At 32.8% G+C, this 17336-nt stretch overlaps 2 protein-coding genes across 2 annotated transcripts; both read left to right on the forward strand.

The window, feature by feature from the left end:
* Window positions 1-4921: 4921 nt before the first annotated feature.
* LOC143082583 (uncharacterized) lies at window positions 4922-9684 on the forward strand. Its single transcript, XM_076258322.1, has 4 exons — window positions 4922-5059; window positions 7645-7809; window positions 8042-8411; window positions 9223-9684. Exons 2-4 carry the CDS (start codon window positions 7654-7656, stop codon window positions 9525-9527), a joined length of 831 nt encoding a protein of 276 aa, XP_076114437.1. The 5' UTR covers window positions 4922-5059; window positions 7645-7653; the 3' UTR covers window positions 9528-9684.
* Window positions 9685-11398: 1714 nt separating this feature from the next.
* LOC143081569 (toll-like receptor 2 type-2) lies at window positions 11399-14844 on the forward strand. Its single transcript, XM_076257369.1, has one exon. The coding sequence runs from the start codon at window positions 11549-11551 to the stop codon at window positions 14060-14062; it is 2514 nt and encodes an 837-aa protein (XP_076113484.1). The 5' UTR covers window positions 11399-11548; the 3' UTR covers window positions 14063-14844.
* Window positions 14845-17336: the final 2492 nt, after the last annotated feature.

Consider the following 17336-nt stretch of genomic DNA (forward strand, 5'->3'; position numbering starts at 1 on the left):
GTCTCTTCGAAACGTACGTATTTTTGGGAAAATAATTGATTGAACTTCTTTAGTGATCTGCACTTATATCTTTTCAAGGTTAAAGTGATCTCGGGCCATTATAATGGCGTATGTGACGTCCCATGCTTTGTGTTAACTTGAAACCGTTACGTTCATCGTATCACTGAACGTCACAAAACAAGGGATTAGCAATATACCCTTACAAATTGAAGAAAAGAAAAGGAAAATGTTAAAGAAACACTCGGTTTAATTATATCATTTTAACTTTACTTTCTACTATATATAGATGATAATTCAAAATTTGGTGACTATGTTATACACATCTATTCCATCGAACTATAGATAAAAGACACAGCAGCTACAGTTAAGTCTGTCTCATGTCTTGATTTACATCTAGAAATTGACAATGAGGGTCGGTTGAAAACAAAGCTGTTCGACAAACGAGATGATTTCAGCTTCCCAATTGTGAACTTTCAATTTCTAATTAGCAACATTCCACAGTGCCTGCATATGGAGTATATATCTCCCGCTTAGTACGATATTCCCGCGCTTGTATATCCTATTATGATTTCTTGATAGACGGTTGTTTCTAACAAGGAAACTATTAAACCAAGAGTTCCAAATGATTAAATTGAAATAATCCCTTCGTAAATTGTACGGACGACATCACGAGTTGGTTGACCGTTATGTAAATAAACATTTCACAAATGTTATCGGATGTTTCTTACGTCGTAACTGCAATAGCCTACCCTTTTTGGTGAATGTGACCTACCGAATTAGACTATATATAGCTATTTACCGGGTTTGTAATATTATGTAAAGCAGGATCTGCTTCCCCTTCCGGGGCACCTGATATCACCCCAAGTTTTTGGTGGGGTTCGTGTAGCGAACATTCCAGAAGCACCTGTATATCGAGTATAAAACTCCTTGTTGATACAATTTACCATTTTTCGTCATTTTTCGTCGTTTTTTGTTTTTTGTTTTGTTTTCCTTTCCCTCAATGAACTCTTATTGCCTGTTGATTGTATATCTTTTATTTAGAAATTGGTTGTTTGTCACAATTCCCTTACGAGTAGGTTACAGTAGCAACTGAGGGGTTATCATTACAACTATTTAAGAGACCAATTCATATATGTACTCAAAAAGAAGATAATATTTTCCCCACTTGTATTGTTTTCTTCAGAATTGACGTTTTCTTAGTGATCTTGACTTAAGTTCTTTTTTATTTATTTTTGGTGTTGCTTGCCCGTTTTCAGTGGCATGCTTAAACGCGAATACGATTACCGATACTTTACGAACAAATGGTAATCATTATATCTGCAATTGTTCGATATCTAATAAATTCAATTTCTGTCTAAATTGAAACAAAATTTAAAACTCTCTTGATAACAATAGAAAAGAAAGACAAACGGAAAAATAAACAAAATATAGAATTATTACGAAAGACTAAGTTATCAAACCCCATAATTAATTAACCGACCAAATGATTCAATTAATGACTGATAACCGCTTGTTTCATATTGTCTAAAAGAAAGGGAACTAGATTGTTTCTTGTGATCTGACCAGGATTAGGAAGTAAATATGTGTAAATCACAAACAAGATAAATAACAATTATTTCCTAATGATTTCTTTGCTCGTAGTCATTAAGAAATTTGTGTTAAAAACATGTCTGGATATGAAGAAATGAGGAAGTAATGTCCGACTTCTCGTTGAAATTTGAGACCAGAGAATTTTGAGACCTCCTTTATTTTACTGTTCTGCTCTAAATCGTTATAAATAAACTCATCATAGATACCAGGATTACATTTTGTATTTACGCCAGACGCGCGTTTCGTCTACAAAAGACTCATCCGGTAACAAAATCTTTCAGCTTAAATTGGCATAAACATTCTTATATTGCAACAGCATGATAAATTTGTTCGAAGAGGATCATTATTCGGCAAAACAATGATTTTTACGGCCAGGCTTTCCTATAAAATCCACCAGGGATCTGCCAAATGAAGAAAATTTCCAATGACTAGATGTTTACCCAGAAAGACAAACAAAAAGTAAAATCACAAAAATACTGAACTCCGAGAAAAATTCAAATGTTCAAAACGGAAAGTCCCTTATCAAATAGCAAAATCAAATGATAAAACCCATCAAACGAATGGACTACAACTGTAATATTCCTGACATGGTACAGACATTTTCAAATGTTTGAACCTGGTTTAGGCACTCAATTGACCATATAGAATATCAAATCACAACACACATTATCACCAGATAAAAAAACCTTTTTACTTATCAATAATAACATCAGGCGTAAGATGAATGCTCTGACCTTCAGATCAATGAGTAATGCATGTATACAATAATTCATCTGGGAAACAACGGAACTATGTTGCTTTGTGGATGATGCTAACAGGATTTGGAAGTACTTGTAACTACACAAATATAATAATTCTCCTTTATCTTAAAGTATATAAACTTTACTCTGAATCATTAAAAATCTGCACCAAGACAAGTTCACCTTGTACTTAGATCTCTCAATACATCCAATATATATTAAATTAAGTAGTGCAAAGTTTAAGGGGGTTCCATGCATAAAAGCTTTTATGTAAAACAAATACAATAAACTTCGTTTCTTCGACTATTTTATTTTTCAATATTTAATGATATTAAAACTGACTGTTTATGTTTATTGTTAACAAAGAGCAACATGATTGGTGCAGCATGACTGATCACAACATTATCCATCCCATATTTAAGTGCCATTTTGTATTACAGATTGCTTTTTAAATAAAATGTTGATAAAAACCACTTCATACCAATTAAATACTGTGTTTCCTGGCTAATAGGCTATAACAATTAGTCAAACCATATGTTGAAATCAAAAGCAATAAAAAGTAGAGGTCAATCGGGCTTACTCTGTTTTATTATAACATCAGGCCTGTTACGTCCAGACATTGATCAATGTGTTATTTTATACACAAATTATTTTCTACTTTTTAATATCGTCCTAAATATGAATGAAATAATTGCAATTTGACATTAAATAAGCAGCAGCATCTAAATTAATTGATCTCTTATTTCTCTTGTTGGGGCACCCAAAGTAGCGGAAGTATTTATACCCCTGAACTTACATCCTTGGAGTATTCCTCTTCCCTCTGACACGTCATAAGTCAGAAAAAACAAATATTTGACTGAAGAATACCAAATCATTTTATCGTTTAACCTTAGTAGTATTTAGCCAATTCTGTTTCTTTTCTAGGGCACATAGCTCCTTACGTGTTAAAGTACATAGTATACAGCCTTGGCTTTCACATGCTTCAGTTCCAGTGATCCCGATGAAAGGAAAACTACCAGCTGCAACGCCCCCAATATACAAAATTGTTCTACGTTTTCTAGCACTTTACTTGTAATACAGCTGTTGTATGACTGCTAGTTTCCGACGGTATCATCGACTAGGAAGTCAATGCTTTGATACAAATATGATTGATAAGATTTGTAATTTGTATTCTTCCTTTTTGTGTTGAGATTTTTTCCTCGCACAAAGTCTACCATACATTGATTTTGGTAACTGTTCATGCCCCTGTTTTGGCACATCGCTCCTAAAGTATTCAAAAACTTATAAATCTGTATACATTTTTATATATAATGGCATTCAAATTTTATGATTTTGAGCGTTTGGACGAAGGTTTATCAAGAAATTCCTTCGATTTACCTACATTTATAAAGTGTTATTTTAATTTTATTTAATCATACAAGTACAGTTTGAACGAATCAGCAATATATTTTGTAAAGGGTTTTAGTACACAAACTAGCTATGAGTGTGCATAAATTCAGGATTTTTAATTTCTGTAAATATAACAAAACGACATTTGATATGTTGGGGTGAAAGTATGCATCTGCAGGATATTTTTGTTTTTAAACTTAGACCTTAATAAATATAGTTTGTTTATACTCATGATATGCATCTGGATTTCTGCAAGATGATGATATACTTTTATTTTACATATTTGATACGATGTTGAACACAAAATGTTTTAGGATTTTTTTCAAAAGGAGGGCCAGTTTTGTTTGCTAAACATGAATTTACAACCTAGACCTGTTATATCAACTGAAAATTTAAAGATAAACTGCTGTACCCTATTTTTTTTTTATATCTTCACCTATTATGTCTGTTTGTTTTGTTAACGTATCGTTGTCAATATAAAGGAATTTGATGCGACTGTCATACAAGTGAGAGGTTTATCTAGCTATAAAACCAGGTTTCTACGTAATAAATGGCTATACCAAGTCCGGAATATGACAGTTGTTCAGAGGCAGTTACCGTATGGACAACACTACATTATGTTTTCTAGAAAGTCATTTATAGGGTATTCTCGAAAAACAAATTTTAAAAATACATAATTATACGAAGTATTACAATGACCTATTGAAATCAAAAAGCTTAAACTCGCATCTGATCAATTTTGCGTTAGGAAGTTGAATGAGTATACATTTTAATAGCCTTTTATCAGTCCGTTATCACTCAATGAACCTTGTTTTACAATTCTTCTTCCACTTATATCATTTAATGTTATGACCATATTTGTAAATCTTATTTACAATTTAAATGTTAAGATAAGAAATTGAATGGTCGAAAATAAATCAGCAAATCGAAATATTTATTTGAAATTGATAAAGATAAAATAATGTAAATATTAAAACAAACAATAAAAACAATGGAAGTTATATGAACCACGTTAGTTTTCTTTTTGTGTTCAAAGCCTTTTGCGTATTTTCCCAGTCATAATACAATGACATGAAGGCGAACAAACGTCATACACCTGCTGGTCAACGACAGGGACTACCCTTTTACACCATTGTGGGATTAACAGATGTATAGGTCACTTATCAATACTCAACGCAGTTTTACATTTTAAATACGTATGTTGCGAAGAGATTACAGAATGTGTTATCTTATAGTAAACTTATTAATCCGCGTGTATTCACTGCTATATCCGTCACTTTTCCTATAAATATGGAAGCACATGTAACATTGTATACAAACAAAAGCACGTGGAGAACTAGGTAAGAAATAATAAGTTGATTTGCCTCTTAGCTTTATATATTACAATATAACATGTATTGTCATACTACAAGATCAAAAATTATATAATGTAAATCATTTTTTTTTTAAATGTTTTTATATGTACGCTTTTTTTCGCACAACGATGAAATAAAGAAACTGGCATCCACGAATTAATCAAATTTATTTGTGCAACTTAGTTGACAAAAATATTTATGTGAACAACACATTATTAATAATATTTTATATACAGGTTAAGTACGCTTTGTATAGCTGCAATTTTCACTCATTCTTTATCTTCAAAATAAGCTGATATCTTTCCCAGTATTGATGTAGAGCTCGATATGTTGCAATTTTGACATATGTCTAATCTGAACGGCCGTCTATTGAAGTCTTGATGTCTTCAGGTTTTAGTGATGTTCGGTCGCTGTCCCATTATTGTATGACACACACGATCTTCTTTCATAATTGGTGTAATTAGGGCTAGCATTGGGTCAGGGTTTTAATTCAGTATGGTGATGCAGCATCTTAAAGCCCCAGTCCCACTAGACCACGATCGCACCACGCTCACCGCGATCTAAAATAAATTTAGATCGTGGTGAGGTCGCGGTATGAGCGGCATGAAAATGTTAATTTTCGTTGCTTTCACGATGCTACTACGTCCTAATTACGCGTCTACAACGATCCCGCTACGATTAAACCACGTTCTCACCGCGCTTATTCTGCGACCTCACTACGCTTATAAAGATCTTTCTACGCTCTTCACGTTCTTACTACGACCATACCACGAGTTATCCGATTGCAACACGATATTACTGCGATTATAGCACGTTCTTACCACGATTATACTACGTTCAAACCGCGATCTTACTCCGTTCTCAGCAATACCGTCAATATCGTGTTTCATATTAATATAGTTCCATTCCTTCTATTTCTGATTAAAACGGAGATTTCTCAAAAACAATACATTCATGCCACCAAAATCTACTAGAACACGTGGGCGTGGTGGTAGGGGTTGATGTAGAGGCAGAGGGAGCAAAGTATGAACGCCATACTAAACTCCAAATAGTACACAAAAAACTAAAATAAAAAATAGTACAAGACTAACAAAGGCCAGAGGCTCCTGACAGGCGCAAAAATAGTGGGGTTAAACATGTTTGAGAGATCTCAACCCTCCCCCCTATACCTCTAGCCAATGAAGAAAAGTAAACGCAGAACAATACGCACATTAAAATTCAGTTCAAGAGAAGTCCGAGTCTGATGTCAGAAGATGTGACTAAAGAAAATAAACAAAATGACAATAATACATAAATAACAACAGACTACTAGCAGTTAACTGACATGCCAGCTCCAGACTTCAATTAAACTGATACTATACACATAAGTAGTATAATACTTGTCATCAAGAGATGTCGGAACGACCAATCAAACCTAAATTACAACCTATTGCTGGTCCATAAAGCTCAAATGACGATATTTTAGAGAACGATAGCAGAGATGACACAGATGTGTCAATATATGTAGAAAAATGTGGTATGAGTGCCAATGAGACAACTCTCCATCAACGTAAACATCTATAAAAGTAAACCATTATAGGCTAAGGTACGGCCTTCAATGCGGAGCCTTGGCTCACACCGAACAGCACGCTATAAAGGGCTCAAAAAATACTAATTTTAAACCATTTAAACGGGAAAAACAAACGGTCTATTCTATATAAAAACGAGAAGCATGGTTGAGCCGTTAGAGCAAATGGATAAATACATTCAGACAAACAAAATCTAGGGAGTTTTTTTTATATATTTTATGGGAAAATGACAATAAAAACAATGGTCGTAGTGTGAACGTAGTAAGGTCGTGAGAAGAGCGTGATAAGGACGGCAAGGGCGTGCTAGAATCGTACTATGGTCGTGAACAGCGTGGTAAAGTCGTAGTGGAAGCGTAGTTGGGTCGCGGTGAGAACGTGATGGTCGTCGTAAGGTCGTGATAACGTCGCTGTGAGATCGTAGCGCAATCTCTCCGAATAGAATCACGCTTTCGCTACGCTCTCGCTACGATTGTACAGCGACCTTTGCGATCTTCCTACGATCTTAGTGCGCTCTCACAACGCTTCTACTACGACCTAATTTCGCCACGACCGCACCACGATTGTTTTGAACATGTTCAAAGTTGGCCACGCTCTTCACGATCTTGAAGACCTCACCACGACCGTGGTACGACCTTACTGCGACCTACACGATCGTACCACGATCATCAAAATTTGCATTTTTTTCACAGATCGTAGTGCGATCGTGGCCTAGTGGGACTAGGGTATTAGTTTATCATTTTGCTCCACATAATTAGCTCCAGCCTCCTTTGAACAATAATTTTGTTCCGAGTTCCACCAATAAGGTTTGTGGCTACAGATGTTGTAATGATGGTTCGACAAAATTGCTTTGAGCCCAAAGGCAGCCATGGAACTAGTGCTTTACATATTATATATTTTTCTTATGTTGCTTACTTCTTGTTGAAAACAACCAAAACTTAATATATTTACTTCTATAATGAATTTGTAAGCATTTCATTTTATTTTATCACTTGTACTTTACAGGAAAAGAATATGTTGTGTCAGATTTTTACATTAGCTACATTAATTGCTGCCGTTTACGGGCACGGTAGGCTTATCTCCCCTCCTGGAAGATCCACAATGTGGCGGTATGGATACAACACACCTAAGAATTACAACGATAACCAGATGTCTTGTGGAGGGTTTTATGTAAGTTGTTATAGATATCTTATTTTTTAAACTAGAAATTAACCACAATTTAAACGAAGAATTAATAAAGTTTTATTGTAACAAAGTAGATATGAGAAAAATATTCCCTTCATACTTATAATAAGGAAAATGTGCATCGTTAATAAACTGGTATTATAATAGCTCCTGTTGAATGTTTATCAGCCTTGTCCATATACCAAGCATTAAATATACGTGTATTTCTTTCTTTCAGAAACAATGGACACTAAATGGAGGACAATGTGGAGTATGTGGTGACCCTTGGAACGAGGCTCATGACAACGAGGCTGGAGGAAAATATGCAACAGGCAACATTGTTAGTCAATATAAGACAGGACAAAATATTCAAGTTAAAGTTCAGATCACTGCTACTCATCGTGGATATTTTGAGTTCCGTCTTTGTCCGGTTGACAATCCACGTCAGACAGCCACTCAAGCTTGTCTAGATAGAAACGTGCTAAAGCAATCAAATGGACAGTCCAAATTTTATGAACCAGGAGCAATCGGAACATATACAGTGGATCTTATTCTACCTCAAGGTTTAACCTGTACGCAATGTGTATTACAGTGGAAATGGAATACTGGTAAGATAATTTGACTGAATTTGTGAACAGTTGTCTGATACATAAACATTAACTTTTTAATTTGATATATCTCTTAATTTTTCATAAAAAATTGCTGCTATTAAGTATTGAAATGTTTGACGATGGTAGATGTGCAAGAAGTTATAGCATGATGCCACAAAATTCATTTCTAAAATGTACACATACCGTGAGGTTAAGAGTTTCGTTAATACAGATAGTGTATCTATTATGTAACAGCATAATGGGTAAAATCACTATATAAAGATCAAAATTGGGAATATATGTCCTTTCAATTTTTAACAATATTTTGACTAAGATCACACATCCATTAACGCAAAAAAAAAAAAAACAGGCCTGCATTTACAGGTTTTGACAAATTTGAGTATTTATCTATCTCTTAAATATATAAGAAGAACAACGTTAATCGATATAAAATGCTATTGGTACTCATTTTAACGACTCAATTAAAGCGTTTAGTTGCCTTTTAATAACCTTATATTTATATATAACCTTGTCTGAAACACAAATATCTTTGTCTTAATGATATACAGTTGGTGCATATTAATCTCTGACGAGCTAATGTTTGCCTTTGTATTATTATATTTTGTTTCTGCAAATTCGGACTGTTGGTATTAATTATTATTTTTAAGTATGCAACAATACTATTAGAAATATGTAGAATCCTTAAGGTAACACCCAGAACTAATAAGTTACGTTTTGCTACCAATTACAATTATTTGGCATACTATAATGTGTTAGGATATGAAAATTGTTTTCCATACTTTAACAAATATTTATTTTCTTCTTGCAGGAAATTCATACAACTGTGATAACAACCATAACTGTTGTATTGGCTGCGGACCACAAGAACAGTTTTATGGTTGTGCAGATATAGCTATTTCATCGTCTGGGACAAGTCAGTTTTCGAATACTGGTGTTCACCAAGTACGCCCAGTGGGGTTTTTACCCATTTCAGGACAAAACGTTGGAACATGCCAGGCAACCCCACTGTTCAAAAGTCGTTATAGATATGCCGATCAATATTGTGTATCTCAATGCAACCAGAACAAATGTCCACCGCGCATATACTGCACCGATGCTTGTAGATCTCACTAAAAACTCTTTTTGCAAAATCTATACTCATTTTACTGAAATGTTATTTGATACAAACTATTTTTTTATAATTGTATATATTTCTATACAGATATTTATTTACTGTTATTGCATAATTATTGTGTGGTTTTTTTTTACATTAAAATCATAATTTTATAAACGCATTGTCTTTTTATATACTTTAGATAATTAGTTATTCTTTTTAAGTTTTCAGATATTTTGTTATTTACGTACATTGTATTGTCATCCATGAAAGCAGTTGAGATAAGAAAGACACATCTACAGTTCAGTTCGTATATGAACAACAAATGTATTTTACATTTTAATGTAAGTGTGCCAGAAATCATATCTGATATTCTTCCTCAGTCATAATAACCTTCCATCATTACCGAACTGAACAAAGAAATAAATCGACGGGTGCCGTATACGGTGCAGGAAATGCTTACCCTTACGGTGCACCTTATTTCCCTCCCGGTTTTTAGTGGAGTTTGTGTTGTTTCTTATTTCTTATTTATAACTGTTGGTGTAAATGTCCCTTGGTTTTGTGAGTCCTTGTTTACTCCTTGGGTTTGACTGTTATTGTCTTATTACCGATTTCGTCAGATGGAATACAAAAAAAAAATAATTCCAAAATCACAAAACCTTTTCATGATGATTTTTTTTGTCATGACGAAATATACATTAAAACCAAAAGATATAACAATGAAAGCAATGTTTTGTCGTCTAGGATATAAGACAAATATATTTGTTTATGTAATAACATTAGGGATCATGTAGATAAAAGTATAACATTCACCTACATATATTAAAAACAACTGCAACGTTGAATCAAAATATTAAGAGAACATATCCTATAACATAGTAAATGGATTATGATATGTCTGACTGATTTAAACTTGAGGAAATTTGGATTAAACCAGTTATAAAGTACTAAAATGTATCCAGTACGTACAATTGAAACCATCGTTTTATTAACACATCACCCATTATGCGAATATATACATAAGTGAAGGTTTACAATCGCACGAAATCACAACGCTGGTCACCGTAAAACTAATGTAGTAAGGATTGGAATCGTTTGTCCTTACAACTTTGTTGTGGCAGTTTTTGTGAAAAGAGCACGACCCTTTTACTGAAGTACATATAGTGGTTGCGTGCATCAGGGTAGCGTATTGTGATTACCAAACTTCATGCTCACTATCTAATATCAAAAAATGAAGATTTATTAGATTTTCGTTTGAAATCGTAAATCTGTGTGAATAACGAGGAAAACATCAAGGTTCTAGTTTCAGTAATATTTGTAATTTCAAGTTCACGGGGATATATGAGATGCACTTAACTAAAGCTTGCACTTACTATAACCCACGCTCCATACACGATATTTAGCTCCAACAATTTAACTAATTTCAATTTTAACCAAACTTTTCAAATGATTACTAGTATTCTATAGAATATGCTAATCTTGTAATCATTTGAAAAGTTTGGTTAAAATTGAAATTAGTTGTTTTTAAATTGTTGGAGCTAAATATCGTGTATGGAGCGTGGGTTATAGTAAGTGCAAGCTTTAGATAGTAAACTTATTTCAAAAACCTACAATTCAACTGTACAGCTTAAACTTATATCCGCGTAAACAAAGTGTATTCTCATTAAAATTTAGCTACGGACAAAACAATGTAATAAGAGTTTATTTTTAATTTTTATCATTTTTTAAATAGAATCGCACAAACGCTTGTCGACACGATATTACTTCAAACAAATAAAATTAATCAGACAAAATTTAGTTTTAAGTAATATTTTAGACGTCTCGATAGATGGTGTGCAGATTAATAGTTGTCATGATTAAATGTTAAAACCACAATAGTCTAAATTGATAATAAATAGAACAATAGCAGTCAATTCCACGTCCTTGAATAATCTATTGTTAGTGTATTGAATTAAAAAGACAGCAATATTCTTAAAAGTATATATATACATGGTCGGAGTAACGTACAGTTTGTGTAATAAATATAAAAAAGGTGATCAGTATGGATTACACAATTCTTCTGCTTGTGACATTTTGCATAATTAGCAAACTTGTATGTGCAGATTTATGTGAACTAAGTGCTTTATTTGCAAACTGCTCAAAGCGTGGTTTGTCGGAAGTTCCTCAGAATCTGCCGGATTATATAACTAAACTCGAATTATCAGACAATAACATTACAAAGATAGAACCAAAGGCATTTAAACGATATGGTAAGCTAGTAGTTTTACACTTAGCACACAACAAAATAAGTATCTTAGACAGTGATGCATTTATTGGCTTATGCGAATTAAAGGTGCTTTCTCTAACAGGAAATCTATTAGATCATACAAAATATCCGAACAATGTTTTCCGTCCGCTAAAGAACATACAAGAACTTTATCTGAATCGAAACCTGAGACGTACACCTCCGTCTAAGCAAGAACAAACTTGTAAATACTCCGACAAAGCCTTCAGCTGGATGGTTAATCTAAACATTCTGTCAATAGATTTATGTGGAAGCTCAGATTTTGGCATCGGATTTCTCAAATTGATACATTTGCAGAATCTTACATTTGATTATTGTCTAGCTTACAATTTAACTCGAAAAACCTTTAGTAATTTTCGAAATTCCAACGCCACTGTGCTGAATCTCAGTCGATGTGAACTGTATGAAATGAGAGAATCTATTGACGCTGGAATTTTAGATCCTTTTTCAAATGTGACAAGTCTGGATTTATCAAACTCATATTTTAGCCTGAAGCACGCCCTGAAGCTTTTGTTGCCATTCCGTAATAAGAAAATGGATATGATAAATTTTCATCGTGTAAGTCGGAATGATAGAAGCAGTCCAAATAATCCATTTAAAGTTGTTATAACAAGTGAAATGATGCAGTTTCTTAGAACTATCTGTGTGAAATCTCTTATCCTGTCATACAATGGAATTGTAGATGCAAAACCCAACTCATTATTTGTTTTTGATCACCCAGAGTGCTTTGTGAATATTATAGTATCAGCAAATAGTTTATGGTTGGAATATCCTCTCCAATACATCGAGGTTCAAAAATTATTAAGAACTATGATTAATCTTCGACTATTCGATTATTCATACGTCCCGGTTAAGTTTACAGATATGAACTTTATACTCCCGTCAAATTCAGTGATCTCAAACAATCACATGTTATATACAGATAGAACCGTAACCAATGTAACGTTGTATCTTCCACCTAAACTGGAACAGTTGCGATTCAGTCATGTAATGGCGGCGTCCAAACTGTTCAGCGTGATAATTAGAAATACACTTGCACTGAAAATGTTAGATTTATCGTATGTTTCCTTCAAAGAATTTCCTGATATTTTCATGCCTGAAGGTAACGTTATAGAACATCTAGATTTTTCAGGAATAGATTCTAGATTATATGTTGATAAAGGAGTTACTGAATTAATGGGAGAAGTAAAAACTCTCCTCGTACGTGATGCTAAATTAGACCTAACATTTAGAAAACGAAAAAATGTCTTTAAATATTTAAGAAATCGAACAATTAGTATTTATATTTCTCATAATCATATCTGGGCCCTTCCGAAAACATTTCGTGTCATGACCAATTTAGAACACATTGATTTATCTTATAACTCATTCCGAAGATTTCCGAAGATATTGAAATCATTATATAATCTCAAAAAAGTAGATTTGAGATTTAACAAGTTACTAACCTTAGACAAAAAAGTTACACAGTGGGCTGACGATGTAAGGAAAAACCATAATTTGTCATTACTATTCGCAGGGAATGAATTTGCTTGTAGTTGTGAAAATCGACACTTTTTGAGGTGGTTAACACAAACCAAGGTTTTATTGGACAGAGACGGGCATTATCATTGCCGATTTCCTAATGGAACAAGAACAAATATTACTAATGTTATGGAACAATTCCATGATACATTTTCAGATTGCGATGCAATCGCTTGGTTACGTATAGGTGTCATTTGCATCGTTTCGTCCTTTGTCATCATTTGTTTATCAGCTATACTTTATCAGTTCAGATGGAGAATGGCATATTTTTTCTATCGAAAACTAAAAATGAACTATTCAATTGAATCGGACGATGTTGAATTCAGGTATGACATCTTTGTTGCATATGCATCTGATAGCTGCGAATGGCTTAAAGGTTCATTAATACCGATACTTGAACAAGAATGGAAATTGAGTGTTTGTGTGAAAGATCGTGATTTTCCGGTAGGGGAAGACCGAGCAGATACTGTCATCAACAGCATGCGAAATAGTAAATTTATAATTTTTATAATTACACCAAAATTTATCAAAAGAAAATGGGGAAAATTCGAAATTGAAATAGCTAAATATGAAATGTTTGAACAAAGAAAACAGAAACACATTATTGTCATAATGAAAGACGGCACATCAAAAGAGGACGTTCCTATTGAATTTAGTCTTATATGGAAAGATGTCATAATGATCGAATGGCCAAGCGATGATGTGAATACCGAAAATGTGTTGTATGATCTAAAGTTACAATTGAGTTGAAATTGTGGTATCACTTTTAGGAAGTGGTGTAATAAACTGTAAGTTTGATAGAGCTATCTTACTAACATGTTCATATATCAATGAAGAGTTATGAATATTGACATAAAGAGACGTTCAATTTACGTTTTGTCCTAACTTGACTGGTACAAAACTGAATTTATCTATTCTTTGCAAAACAATTGGGATATGTTTTCCTTCGATTAACTCTTTTTATAAAAGAGAGACGAAAGATACCAAAGACACATTCAAACACATAGATCGAAAATAAACTGACAACGACATGGCTAAAACGAAAAAGAATACCTTACAAATAATAGTACACAAGACACAAGAAGTAAACCTATATAGACTAAGCAACACGACCCCATCAAAAACTGGGGGGGGGGGATCTCATAATCATGTATAAACATCTCGACAAACCTTAGTATGCTTTAATTTTGATATAAAGTATGTGCATGTGAATAACTTCAAAATTCTCTTTTTAAATATTGAAATAATTATTTTAACAATAATTTTATTTCCTGTTTATTGTAATTATTGTAATAACATATATCTATATCATGTTATTTTGCTATAGACATTCATTCATTTAGTTCATAAACATAGGTTAATGTAGTCATGTATAGCTTTGGTGCATTATGTATGTAAATACATACTGCAATATTGAAGACATTATTAAAACACAATAGGTGCGCATTGTATCAATATACAAAGACATTGTATAAGATGTGACATGTGAATACAACTGCAAATGTATATCAATTTAATAAAACAAAATTTATCATTTATAACTTATGTAATGTAGTATTGTATGATGTCACGGTATTCCATTGACCTTGGATATAAACAGCGATGTATGTATTTTAGTTCCATGCCGATTGCAGATCCAGTTTACTCCTAGCTCACACTCATAACTTCCTAAAAAATAAAATGTTGAACTTCAGAACTTTTAGGAATAAATACAGTATTAAGATATACAACTACGAGTATTGATCGAGGATAGCCTTACAAGACAACGAACGTATCAACTTGACAATAGATGAAGATAACACAATATTTTTAATCAGCAGTGCAAATTTGACTTTTATTTATAATTTATGCAAATATTTATCTTATGAGTATATGTAATAAGGAAATAGTTTACGAATGATTTCGTCGCACAAGAAAACCCAAAAGCAAAAAAAATTAAAAGGTCAAACTGCACTGAAGAAATTGTCATCGAATTATAAAGTTTTTAATATAATGGAGAATGAAGATTACATTACTACATGTACCAGTATACTTTTCATAGTATAAACAGATATTTGCAATTGTACGTAAATAAGTGTAAACATATGTATTGGTATACAGGTATAATGAGTGAAAACACAAAAGATTAAAGGGTAAAATATTACATGAAATAATTGATTATTGGTCAATACTGAATTATTTAGCAACAAGTGAGTTAAAAGGTAAAATATTGCCGCATAATATCAATATCAACTGATATAAAAACACATGTATTTTTATGAAATTTCGTATAAATAGTATCCACGATTACCATTAATACCGTAATTTCCACCTAAACTATCGATTCGTGAAAAATTATAAGTATCGACTCCAAAATCTACTTATGTATATGTATTGCACAGTAAGACTATTACTCACTAGTTCCGTTACAACATTCAACCCCCACTTAACTGTCGTGTCGTGGGAAATTATAAGTATCAAACTAGAGAAATTTATTATATTATAAGTTCTTATCAATAAATACTATAATGTCTTTATATTTCCAATAACACAAAACGATAAGCATAAGGTGTTTTCAATTTCCAAATGCCATATTTGCTTTAATTGATCTGAGAGTCGTTATTTTACCGCTGCAACTAACCCTTTGGGATAGTCACCATTCTTAAGTAGGGAAATATTTGATAAATATTTCATATGCCATTTATACCTAATTAATTTTCGTGGTTATTTGACGTGTTATAGTGAGGTGCTATCCTGCAAGTTACGATGGACACCTTATCGTTGTTTGAAACTAGTTTACAATGATAAGAAATAATTCTATTTTTAATTGAAGTGATAATATGTGACGTCCCTTTCCGTATAAACAATTTGGTTCTGAGTACATGTTTTCACTTTGAGAAAACGTTTCAAGCATTCCAAATGAACGTTTTCAATTATATCATTTTTCCCATATCAACAACAATAAAGGAGGATGGGCTTAAGAACTTACTCAACAGGTCTATCCGACATTTAATAGACATAATATGTGTTCTGTCCTTCTTCAGTGCTCCATACATAGCTTTCGTTGCTATTTGTGGCAAATTTCTCTTGATTTGCTTGAATGGGGGCATAGAATTATTGGCTGTAGTTGTGACTTTTACAATGCTGTGTCTTGTCCACCACATCGTAGATAGTCTGTGTCCAAAACAGATACAATAATTTAACTACTATGCTTCGCATCAACACATTATGTTATTGTTTTGCAAAAAAGAAATATATCTGAAGTCCATTTTCACATTTTTGTCATTACTCTCTCCGTTGTGCATTTATGTTTATAAGCATTTGTTTTAAAGTATACACGTCTTGCAAATATAGTTACTTGTTTCGTGTTAAAAGTCGGATAATATATATTTTAAAGCGTTATGCATAAAACTGTTAAATTTTCAACTATTGTGGTGCATCATAACTTGTAAAAAATAAAACACTTTATAAGTTTTCTTATAGTTTTGAAAGTCTGATATATCAAAGTGTTTCTCTTGGTAAACAATGCGCCGAATGCTTCTGTATTACGTTTTGTGAAAGTAAGTAACGTATATTCAAGATAATACTTAAGATATGGTGATTGATAAGTTTGTTTGTAGGTATGTCATACCTAAATCTCTTTGGCACATATATATTTTAGAATAAATAATTGATTTATCTTCGCTAGTGATATGAACATATTACGTCTATTAGTATGTTAGATCAATATCTAGTCCTAACAATTATGTATGTGTCGTTGCATAGAGTGTGTGAATTGGACTTAGTTACGTTCTTTATCCTAAACAAAATCAAAAGTAAAAGACTGAGTTACCCTGCAAAGCCAATGATCATCAATGCGGGAGTAAATCTTCAAAACCTCTTAACCAATATCAAATGAGTGTTAAAGATTATCTCCCGTATTGGTTTTTGCACATTTCGACTAAAAGGTATAAAAAGATTTAGTTTAAAATTCGAGTACTAGAAAGGCTTAAATCTCTTAGAAATAGTCGAATCAAGAAATAATCTATCAGTTTGGATATAAACA

The sequence above is a fragment of the Mytilus galloprovincialis genome, chromosome 7 (assembly GCF_965363235.1).
Source record: "Mytilus galloprovincialis chromosome 7, xbMytGall1.hap1.1, whole genome shotgun sequence".
Taxonomy (NCBI): domain Eukaryota; kingdom Metazoa; phylum Mollusca; class Bivalvia; order Mytilida; family Mytilidae; genus Mytilus; species Mytilus galloprovincialis.